Source organism: Pipra filicauda, unplaced genomic scaffold (genome assembly GCF_003945595.2).
Source record: "Pipra filicauda isolate LSUMZ 115617 unplaced genomic scaffold, ASM394559v2 scaffold501_size416358_pilon, whole genome shotgun sequence".
Taxonomy (NCBI): Eukaryota; Metazoa; Chordata; class Aves; order Passeriformes; family Pipridae; genus Pipra; species Pipra filicauda.
In genome coordinates this window covers 329974-341986 of record NW_024104645.1, presented here as the reverse complement: position 1 = coordinate 341986, position 12013 = coordinate 329974, and the positions used below count along the sequence as shown (strand labels likewise).

Below are 12013 nucleotides of genomic sequence, written 5' to 3'. Positions count from 1 at the left end.
ATTAATTTTGCTTGACTTCTTTTTGAAATGCCGTTACGATTTGAAGTAGCTCTGTGGGAAGGAAAATCTAATGATGCCTTTAGACATTCTCAAAATGGCCACACTGAACATTGCTTTTAATAGTATTTGAGAATAAAAAAGGGGGAATTGATCCTGGGCAGAATAAGTAATCACTTCCTGATGAGCTTCAGGTTTGCAGTACTCAAACAGTGTTTCCTTGAAGAGTGTAAATCACTCCAGAGCTTCAGTTCCCTCTGGAGCAGCGGGTGGTTGTGTTACTGCTCTGTGCCAGGGGAGTTCTCAAGATGAAACCAGAGCAGACTGAACAAGCCAAAGCAGATATGGACCTCTGACAAACCAGCTTTATCCATGAAGAGATGACACTATAAATCTTACTGGTTTAAAGCTCTTTCCTTCCTCCCACTTGTTTCATACTGTTAACAAACCTGGCCAGCCTGACCCCTCTGAGTGTGTTGTCAAGATTGTTTTTAACTTGTTATTGCCTGTAACTGTGAACTGGCTAAAGATATTTCACTCATCTGTTCCATTCCTTTGCAGATCATGGATGGTTTGGGAGAGAATGCACCTGATTTGAAACCTGCGTTGTATCCTCGCTTCTGTGAGGAAATTAAGAAAAACCTTCCTTCTTACACCACACACTTCACCAGAGTGTTTCAAAACAAAACATTCCATGTTTACAAACTTGCCAAGCATAAATAACATTTCCAACCATGGCTTCAAGGTCAGTATTTTACTGCTAGGACCCACATTAGGCATTGCAGATGAAGTTTACAAACAGGTTATGTTTTTAAGAACATTTTACGTTGATGGTTTCTTGTTTAATTACTGTGATTTTTTTTTTTTAAGACAGATTACTTTTGATAACATTCCTGATGTTGCCAAATTTTTCATAGATTCATAAATAAATGCTAGCAGGGACCATTTCAGTTATGAATTCTGACCCTCAGAATACTTAGGATATCATTGTTTTCCAGTTTTAACTGATTGGAAGACAAAGGCAGCAGTGTGTGGGAGCACTGCCCAGTGCCAGCCTGTGAATCTGCTCAGCAGTTGAGATTTTTACTCTAAAATAATAAAAATTTAGTGAAAGCAGCCCATGCTACTCCTTTTGTGAGTATGCATTATCTTTGTGAATCCTGAAAATGGTCACAATATGAAGTTTTGTCTCACAGTCTGATCCTCTTTGACAGATCCTTTTGCTCTTTCAGTGCCTCCTTTTTGAATTCTTTGGGAATGTGTGCAGATATGAGTTTCGAAGCTTGAGTGTGTGATTGCAGAATCAGTGAGTGCAGATTCAGCAAACAAGTTTGAAGAGTAAAACTTTAATCCTTGTCCAGCATTTTTAGTGATCAGAGACATACTGTTTTATAACATTAAGTGTTAAATGATGGACTGTTACGTATTTCTAGTGAGACTAAAGGCTGGAGCATGCTTGATACACGTTGCATGTTTGTATCCTTCTAAAGTGCTCAGAACAAACAAAAACCCAAATTTCTCAGTTTGCATTCTCACACCACTATTTTCTGTATATACTTTCTGAACTCCAGGGGATCCTTTTTCTCCCCATGAGAATCCTAGTAGGATATCAAAATTGAACACTGCCAACCTTACAAAAGAAAAACTCATCCCTAAATCAGCAGGAAAATTCGGTATTTAAGATATGTTCAGCTACTGGAGCTTTGCTTTATGTTATTTCAGACACTAAGCTCTATATTTTAGCACAAAATCATTGTGTCCTTGCTCTTTATCCTAAAACAGAGACTACAGGTATTTTAAAATACTTGGAAGGTTAAGTGAAGCCAGGCCTCTATGCTGAGAATTTTGTGATTTGTTTGTACCCGTTGTCTTTTTACCAGCCAGAACTTTGTGAATTGTACTGAATTTCTAAATGCTATGGAGGTACATGGCTTTTGCTGTGTTTTAGCACTTCTTTGGTTTTAGACTGAAATTAGAGATTAAATCTGGAAGTCTCACAGTGCTCTCCATCTTAAGAGATCCACCGGGATCATTTGTTTCTTGTGAAGAACACAACAATCAAGTGCCTCTAGGCCCAGGTTGAATTAACATTTGAACACCTATAAGAGTGTTTGTGGCCTTGCAAATAACTCAGTTATAGTAATTACCACTGCAATTAATTTCTAATGATGGGAAACTGGAAGTGCTACAGATAGCAAACTCCACATTTAATTTAATCAAGATGTGTAATGAGATTAGCTTTCACAACTGAGCTGGGTTCCAATTCCAAGTGATTTAAGTGTTTTTCCTTTTCAGTTGTACCAAGGTAAATTACCAGAGAGATGGAGATGGTTATGTCATATGCTCAAACAATTTTATATTCAGTAAATACTCATTAAACAATGTTCAACATCTTCCTGCATTTCTGGCTGACACAAAAAGGAGAGTGTGCTGTAGTCAGGGTGTGTTAAATCACACACTGACAGGAGCTGGGTTGTTAAACTCAGCAGCTGAAACTCCTGAGTAATTCCTAGCCTGTATCCCTTAATGAGGTTGGAGACCACCGCAGTTTAACATAATACAATAATAAAACATTTTAATCAGTATTAAAACTTTAATTAGGCCTGTAATGATGCATGGCTGTTCTTGCTGCAAGCCCGGGTCAGTGAATCCCTCAACGAGTGCCTTCAGTAATTGAAAACAAGCACAGGAAAGGTAAAGTATGTCTGGGCTGTGCTGGCTTGTTCTAAAATGCAGTTGGATCTTTCTGGAATGGTGCAGTAACTTTCCTCTGATGGAGGTGAGGGACTCCCAGGCCCAGTGGTACCCTGTGCTTTTCAGAATTTACTTACAGGTAATAACTGAGATTAAGAAGTCCTGACTGTAACAATAATTATTTTAAAACAGACTTGGTTCAAAAATGCCATCTCTAATATTGCCAAAGGAGAAATTTAACCCTTTCACAGAAACTACCAAGTGCACATTGGTTTGGTTTTTAAACAGAAAGACCTATTTTCAGAAAGGTTTAACACTAAGGGATATTCCAGAGACAGCAGTGCAGCATTCAGACACCAACCTCCCTAAAACAGTAAATCCAAGAATGCCAAGGAACAAAAGCACTTACCAGAGCTCAGAGGAGCAGAAGGACACCAACCCAGCCCTGGAGGAGAGGGAACAGCTCTTCCCTGCCCCTGTGTAAGGCTGACTGGGGAGGCAGGGCCAGCTGGGAAGGGTCAGGGCTGCAGGGAGAGGGGCTGCACCTCCCATGGCCACAGGTGGGTGGTGTTTTAATTGGTAATTATTTTATCTACTTCCTGTGTCTTGCTGTGATCTCCATTCACTGCATTAAAAATGTGCGGTTTTTGTTAAAAAATAACTCTCATATTCTTGAACGACATCACCCTGATGCACCTTATTTCCAAGTGGTTGCCCTACATCACTGTCCCAGTCAATTAGGGATGATCCACCCCCAGGAACAACCCTCCTGGCAGTGCATGTACCGAGTCTTACTAGCAGTGGGAATAGCAGGGACATGACATGTGTGTTCTTGGTGTCCTCGAGGACTTTCAAGCTGCACATTATCAGTGGGACTGTGGTATGAATTACTTTTTTTAGATTGCAGAGATGAAATGTTATCAAGGAGCCAGAACATTTTTAGGAGAGGAAAGCCTTTGAGATCCATAAGTGCATTTTCATTTCTTGTTTCAGTGTTCTGCTGGTGAGATCTAACATAGTTATTTTATAATATGTTGTTGTAAAGAGATGTAATGACTATTGTATACTAAATAAATTGTGTAATTTGAAAATCACTTTTTGCTTGTCTTTATGTTGGGAGGGATTGAGAAGGGCCTGGTTAGGGAATCATCTTTGTTTAAGTCCATATTGCGGAAAGCAAAACATTTTTTCAGCAGGATGTTTTGACTTTTCTTGAGCTCATTACATCGTGTTTATCACTGACTTTTGGAATCACCTTTGTATTTTAACAGCTTGGGCTTCCTTTCTCTGGTACAAGTTAAAGGTGCCAGCCTTGATTTTCACCAGTCATCACTCAATGCACATTAACTCCAGTAGGCTGAGAAAGTTTCTCAATTTAAATAAGTACACTTTGCTTTGATCATTAGGGATCTGCTTGTTTCCATGTTGTAAGTCAAGTTTAGTATTCCTAATGAACAGAAACACATGTTCTTTGGGAGCAAAAAAGTACATTATCAAGGGCTTTATGTGAAGTGGGATGTCCTGATGTAGGAGTCTTGTGGCAGGAGAAGTGGGATGTGCAGGGCTGGAGGTGCAACTGCCTGGTGTGGCTTTGTCTCCCCTGTGGTGCCCAAGGGCAGTCACAGCCTCCCATGTGCAGGACTCCTTTAAAGGGGGCTTGTCACCAGTGTTAATTAGGTACAGACTGGACTGCTGTAAGATTAATTTAATTTATGGGACGTGATCCACACATCCCATTGTGTGTGCCTGCACAGAAGGGATTCTGGGCTCCAGAGAACCTCCTCATTTAAATCCCCAGGCATGGGTTTTATCATTTCTGCTCACCTAATCCTGCTCCTTTACAGCCACGTTTTCCCTTCTAAACCTGCTGGTCAGTAGGTCAGACCTAAGGACAATCAGCTTTCATGTGGCTTGGCTCCATGTTGCGTACTTGGAACATTATTTTAACAGAGGAACACTACAGAGATTAATGTAGTTGACAGGCAGACAGATTAAATACTAATATCCACATGATTATTTAAATTTCAGACCTTAACAAATATTTTATACTAAATAAAATGTTCTTACTACATGTTTAAAGTCTGTAAAGAACACGGAAGAAGATTAATAAAAGTACCAGATTACTGAAAATCCCAGTACCTAGGGACCCAGTGATTTTTTTATTCCATGTTTTTTCTTCCCCCCTGACCCGTTGCACAGCTTTCCCTGGGCAGCCAGCTGTGCTCTCCAGGAGCCATGGCAGTGGCTGTGCTGGGATAAGCCTTTTTGTAGAGGCACTGACATATTTGTGTGTGTCTGTGTAAATGCAGAACAAGTGAGGATATGATTTCAGCAATTGCACAGTAATTAAAAGAGCAGCATGCAAATTAAAAGAGATAAATTAAGTGAACTAATTAGTAATCTCTGGAAAGAGGAAGAGTAGGCTTTAATAGGGCATGACAGCTGCAAATGAGTGTGTCCTATTACTGAGATTGTTATCGACACAAGTTCCTAGAGCAGCTTTGAAATGTTTCCTGCCCTTTTGTTTTATATTCTGTGTATTCTGGCTGGCTGTGATTACAGAGGCAGCTCCGAGGCTGGGGGTGTTATTATTAATGTTTGGTTACAAATTAGGGCCACAGCTGTAACGGGGGAGGAAGCAGCAGTACAGCAGCAACATTTGGGAACAGCACTGAGACATCTCAACCTCAGCAGCTCTGCAGCTGCTCTGTGTGACCCATCTGCCCGTGGGTTTCTCAGGCACCAGGAGACAGAGTTGGGTTGGGGCTTGTTTTCAGTCTCACCCAGGGACCAGTCCAGTATTTCAGGGCTGGAGTAACAGCTCTGAAAACTGGGACCAAGATCTCCACACAGCAGCCTCTGGGAGCAGGGTGGGCTGTGGCCCCCTGGGGAAAACACCAAAGTGGTGACATGTCCTTTGAGTGTGTAACCAGAGCCTGAGTCCAGACCTCAGTTCGAGGCTTTTCAGGCAGCTCAGCACCCATGACTCAAATCTGTGGAAGTATCTGATCAAAACTGAGAGAGAAATAATTCAAGAGTCCACACTTCACTCGACCTTACATACAAGCGAGGCAGAGACACCCTGCACAGAAGGCTGGTTTATTATTTATATGGTGCCTTAGATAAGCAGGACACTTCACAGGCAAGTCAAGTCAGTCTTGGCCCCAAGGAGCTTACAGGCTAAATTAAATTAAAACCAGCCAAAGCAACAGCATGTCCACAGGTATGGGGAGAACACAAGGTATGCAGACAAACTACTGCTTTTGAGGGAAAGAATAGATTTTTGTGCATAATATAGATCTGCTTCATTTCCCATATCCTGTTTGTTGTGAGTGCTGAGATCATGAAATACAGGCACACCAGATTTATAAACACTGCAGGATGTTCCAGCCAAGGTTTCCTCACAGGCAAACGTGTCACTAAAATTACAAAATCATAGGCTCTGCACCTTCTGTGTACTGGAACCACTGGGCATGGGTAAAATTGGGATTTAGCTCTTCCAGATGAAAATGCCCATCATCTGCAGTGTGTAACCAGTGGTTAATGCTGTGCTCAAGATTTTCCAGTGTGTCACAAACGCACGTGAGAACGAGGTACTGTGTGAACATGTCTCACAGCCTGCAGACAGCATTCACTTATGGTTTATAGTTTTAAATATAGTATGAAAAAAAAAGCAAAGCCTCCCAAAACAAACTACTGATGCAACTGTGAGCAAAGCAGTTTTAATGTCTTTTTCAATACATTGTTTCATGCTTTGTTTCAATGAAACAAATTATTAGAATCCAGGATATATCCATATTATCATCTGATAATATACGATGTACATATTATATATACTTTATATATTATAATAGATATAATTTACATATAATACATAAACAGCACAGCTTAAGATTTTGATCTTGCTGCACTGTACTCCATTTAGCTGTACAAGTGGTCTCAAAAAAAAAATCAAAATTAATTTTGTGGCACCTTCCCTCTGCCCAATATTGTCAAGTTTAAGAAAAATCCAGCATAGTAGCTGGACATAAATGGTCTGAAAAAGGGACTGGTAATTCAGAGCATAATATTCCATCCCATGCTCCTGCTGTTAGCTTTTACCTGTGTTTCTCTGGTCCCAGAATTTTGTTTATTACAGGACTTTATTTTCAGAAGTCCCAGGGGTGTGTGAAGTTCTTTTTGGAAAGACCTTCATTCTTCTGACATCCTAAAGACAGGATAGTTCCAAGGGATGCAGAGTTTTTTCTTCACTGGAAATGCATCTGTGTTCCCAGTTAGCTCCTCCTGGCATGGCATTACTTGGCTCCAATTGTAGCTGGTCAGTTTTTCTATAGAACAGGCAGTGTTAGCCTCTCAAACCCATTCCTGCAATGCTTCTGTCAAAGGAGGTTCAGAAAAATGTGGGGACACAACTGCAGATGCTATTGCACAGTTCAGGCTGAGTTACTAATGAGAGATCATGGTGAACTGCAGGGTTTGCTACTGAAATTCCTACCTGGCCTTTTCCTTAGGAAAAGCATTTAGTTGTAGGCAGCTGGCTGGATGTGTTGTGCCTAAATCCAGCTTCTCTATTTGTATGACAGGATAAAGAAATTTCATTATGTTATAACTGAAGTTCAAACCACCATCCACGTGTTCATTCCTTTACCTGGATCCATGGACTCTCACCTGCAGGATGGTCAGTGAGCAGGAGCTCTCACTGGGCTCACTCCAGGGAACAAGAGGGATATAATACAACAGGGACTTGATTTGCACAACAAAAAGACAATGTGCTTTTCATCTTCAAATAACTGCTAAAGCACCGAATGAAGCAGCACTCCCAGCATACTCCTCTCGGGCTCTGAGCACACCTCAGGCTGTGTGCTGGGATCTCTGAGTCCTGCAGTACTTCAGCAACAGAAAAAATTCTGTACTTCTTAACCATGTATGTGAATGATTAAGTACCCCCACTTCTTTATTCTTCCCAGTAACTTTATGTCCAAAAATGTAAATGTCCAGAATGTCCCAAAATTAGCTCCTTCGCACTTTTCAATTCACTGCCAAGTGTGGCTCTTTAGAGAACCTGAATCCCTGTTGTATCAAGTCAAAAAGGGAGGGTAAGGGTAGTACAGAGCAGGAGCATGAAAAATATCACCCTTGCTTCCAAAACTGAAAATAGGAGACTTGGTGATCTACTGGTCTCCTGTATCTCTCTGTGAGTACAGTTCACTCAGCTTCTCAAACTTTGGTCCCCACCCTTTGATGTCATCACAGACTGTTCCTTCCTCCAGCCCAGTGGAGCTCAGGGAGCTCAGGCTGCCGGCTCCCGATCCAGCTCCCTCCGTGCAGAACACCCGGAGCGAGTCCTGGGGCAGGGCCTGGCCGTGCCAGTCAGCTGCTCTGAGCACTCCTGACAGGTACTGACCGAAGTCTGTGCTGGGAAAAGCGGCTCCTGCAGTGGCTGCTGCTCGGGGCTGGCCCTGCGTGCAGGGGGACGCGGCACCAAGGACACCCCTCCGCTGGATTGGGGTTTCTTTCCTCCTGCAGAGGGAATAGGCTGGGCTGCCCTGGAGAGACACCTGCAGCTCTGCCATGTTGTAGGCGTCCTGCAGTGAGAAACCAGTCACAGCAAATTAATATCACCTATAGGTCCCAAAAGTTCATGTTCTAGTGGAAATAAAGAAAGAATGACCCCGAGCCAGTCCAGCAGTGTGAGCACCTGGAGGACTGGGTGTTCAGCTGACTCTGCCACCTGCAACACACCTAAGACAGCCAAAACCCAGGAACACCTGCGCAGTCTGCACTGCTATGGTAGGCCAAAATCAAGTCTGATTTCATATCAGAAGCTAAATAAACATGACAGAAACGCCTCAATTTTTGTTCTGAAATGCAGATCTGGGTATCTTACCATCATTAAACATTGACACCAAGTCTGGCAGAAGAGGTGAGAGAATATTCACCACCAGCACATTAAAGAAATACTCCTGCAGTAGTAGTTCAAACAATGCTACTATGATCTCTGATAAAATTTTATCAATCTGTGGCATAATGGCTGGTTATGTTATATGGAAGTGGCATGACTGTAAAAGCCAAGTAAAACTACCTAGTCCCAAAAAAGTAAATAATTCCCTTCTGGCGCAGCCACAGCAAATGCTGTCTGGGAATTATGCTGCAACTTCTGGCACTAAATCTGCCAATGCCAAAAGTTACTTGTGTTCACTGATCAGAATCTTTGTGCCACCTGAAAGAAATAAATGAATCCTGTCCCACAGCATCCTTCACCTTCCTACAACCCAAAGGTTGTGGCTCTGGACAGATATACAGGCCAAAGAAAAATGACAGGCTGTGTGAGACAGAGCTCACTACAGCAAACATGTATTGCTAAGACTGTTCATGAACAATCAGTGACAGAGTCGTGGAATCAGACTTCCCACAGATTCCTTTTCTTCTCCCACATATGGAATTGTGCATAACCATTTTGTAAGAGATTATCCTAGGTAATCTCAGTGAGCTTCACAGAATTTCAACTGGAGACAGAATGGTTTCGAAAAACCCTGCAATCAAGAAGTTGTGTATGTGGCAAGATGGGGATTTGGGACAGGAGCTGCTTATTTCCATTCCTCCAGAAACTAAATGCTGCTGGTGATGAACAGTGAGCCCTACAGTACAGATCCCTGTCTTGGGCACGTTCTAAATAAGTGCCTAAGAGCACTCTGAGCACTGTACAATAGCTCAGCTTCCAGGGGAATCGACAACAGGACAACTTGTCATCATATACAATTTAAATGGGAATTTGTTCCAGTACAGACTTGAGGATCACCCCTTCAGTGAACTGGGTGATATTAAAATCATCCTTCACTGCTATTAGTTGTTCCTTAAAATGACACATTTCTTTTGATAATAAACCCTTCTTAGCTGGCCATCTACAAACCCAACTCAACCCTTGCCTCTGGGTCCAGAGCTGGTTAACAACGTGTTGAGTTCCAGTGTGTACTCAACAGTGCACTGACCTCCTGCAATTTTTATGAACTCCTGATTTCTCTGAGGGACAGTTTTATTTATTTCAGATGCAGAAACTCCATTGTAAGACAGCCTCTTGTCCCCACAGCCCTACCCTCTGCTAACTTTACAAAACCAAAACTCTCTTGTCCAAGTGCCCTCATGGTCCTTTTGTTAAGGAAACATTAGAACACAATTAAGGTGGTGTAATTCTGGGTATTTTGGGGGTTGGGGTTTTTTTTAGTCTAGACAATCAATTAGGTTTTAGCTTGATAAGTTTTAGCTTGCAATCCCAGCAACTGTAAAATCTGAAGAATTCAAGAAGAGTATACAGAACCCAGAGAGGCTTCACTCCAAGCACTATTTCTTCAGGCAGAGTAATAGCCTCAGATGAAGATCATCAAATCACTAATTTGATTCTTCTCCTTAAAACAAGGAGTGTATTTTAAGAACTCTCCAAAAGTAATTAAACATGTCATACAGTAACTGTGGATTTCCTCAAAGAGACCTTCTGGGTGTAAAATTGCAAAATATTGCAGAGGAAGTTAATCTGATTAAGGAAAACAGGATTTATAGCTGTCTATGTTATCACATGGAAAATGTCTCTGTGTTTATTACTTTCCCACTAATTCACCAAGAAAATAAGGATATTCTACAAGTAGGAGTATTTTCCCAGGTGGCCTGACAAAACACTCTCTGTATTTTATAACTACAATTTTTTTAAAATATTTGGAATTTTGGGACAGGTCAAATTTAATACTTCTTCTAAATCACTGGGTTTTTTCACCCACCACATTGGTGCCATGACTATATTACCTCTGCAGAGTCACACCACTCCTTGAATCCACAAAATGAACAGTTTCAAAGATGACAATTAAGTTTCTTACCTCTTTTAAAGATAGCAAACATCCGTGGGTGAGTAAATAATCTGTTTAGACTACTCGTCTATAATATCCGCAATTTTCTTTCAAAGCTCTGTCTTTGCCTGACATGTTGAAAATGTAAAAGCAGCTAGCAGAAATGTTAATTATATCTGTTTGGGTATAATCTGCTCTACTCTAAGTATAAACACAGCTTGTGTTCACTGGTGCATTTCTGTCCAGAGCAGAAAAATGCAGAAAGATTCTTCCACAACCACCCCCTGCTTCAGGGCTTAAGAGGAGTGAATGCAGCACCTCCCCTTCCTAAAGTCAGGTGTGAATACCTGCTGCCACGAGCAGCCTCCAGAAAGAGTCTGTCCATGAGGAACAGTTCACACACCAGGCTCTTTGAGGCCCTCGGAGCTACCCCAGTAATGAGCCCTGAGCACCTCCGGGTCTCCTGAGCTGTGAAACCAAACCCACCAGCTGACAGTTCCCTGCTGCTAAACTCGCCCTCCAGGCTCCTTTCAATATGCACACAGGATCACTTGCTTTAAGACAAATTAAAAATGAATAGGCACTTATCTCTGCTTAGGAAACACACATCCTCGTGTACAGAACCCTACAAATAATTCATCTGCCAATTGCAGGAGTGAATCAGCAGAACAAAGGCTGAGGACAAACCATAAAATATATTTTCCTTAGCATGGTGAGCCACCAGTCCCCTCTTAATTGTAACTTAACAGTGATCCTTACTTCGTCTTGCTCCCCACCCCCTTCTTCGTTGTAGTTGAGGATGTTTTCTCTGATGTCCTCCAGATCCTCAGGATGTGCAGATCCATGGTAAACACCTCCATGCAGACCCTTGCGTGTCTTCCAGTGAGCCCACAGGAATCCAGCACTGAGCAGAGCTGTGGGAACACAGGAGCAGAGCAGAGCAGAGCATGATACAGACCCCAGTAAAACCCCACTGCTGCACTGGGGCTTTCTCAGCACATGGCTGGTGTTTGCACTCCTCAGAGCAGTTACACGTGAATATCAGACACAGAGGAAAAGCCTTTAAAGAGCATTTTGCAACACCCTTTGAAGTACAGCTCGAAGTTGTTAAAGACCTGAATGACCCAAGTGGTGTCTCTGAGCTGCCTCTATCCTGTGTGAAGCTAAACTGTGTCACAGAAAATGCATTACAGAGGGGAAGCACTGAAGGAACAACATGGTGACAAGTAACAGACACAATTACACACAAATGAGACACAAGAAGACACAAGACAAAAGAGGAAATCACTTTTATATGTTTTACTAGAAAAAAAAAAGATCAGGCACATTTTGCCTTAGCATTCATGAATTTAAACATTTTTCTTAAATGCTGAGGTGCATTTTACACACTGACAAGCTTCAACATCAGATAATGAACATAATATAAATTGAAAATAGTGTATCCCAGTGTTACCAACTCTATAAAAATTGATAAATGCTCATAATAA

The 12013-nt window shown here is 41.8% G+C and overlaps 2 protein-coding genes across 4 annotated transcripts in view; one reads left to right on the top strand and one right to left on the bottom strand.

Moving 5' to 3' along the window:
• DPY19L3 (dpy-19 like C-mannosyltransferase 3) overlaps positions 1-3785 on the top strand; it is a 33907-nt gene extending 30122 nt beyond the window's left edge. For 2 of the 3 annotated variants that reach the window (XM_027729546.2, XM_039386791.1), the window contains one exon: positions 559-3785. In XM_027729546.2, the coding sequence (XP_027585347.1) occupies positions 559-720 (162 nt within the window). In that variant the 3' untranslated portion in view covers positions 721-3785. The remainder of the gene's footprint in view (positions 1-558) is intronic. The other variant, XM_039386790.1, reaches the window with a different exon arrangement.
• Positions 3786-6517: 2732 nt separating this feature from the next.
• LOC113992380 (neural-cadherin-like) overlaps positions 6518-12013 on the bottom strand; it is a 62063-nt gene continuing 56567 nt past the window's right edge. Inside the window, exons 32-33 of the mRNA XM_027729596.2 lie at positions 11286-11440; positions 6518-8276 (exon numbers count right to left, since the gene is read on the bottom strand). Of these exons, the coding sequence (XP_027585397.2) occupies positions 7863-8276; positions 11286-11440 (569 nt within the window). The 3' untranslated portion in view covers positions 6518-7862. The remainder of the gene's footprint in view (positions 8277-11285; positions 11441-12013) is intronic.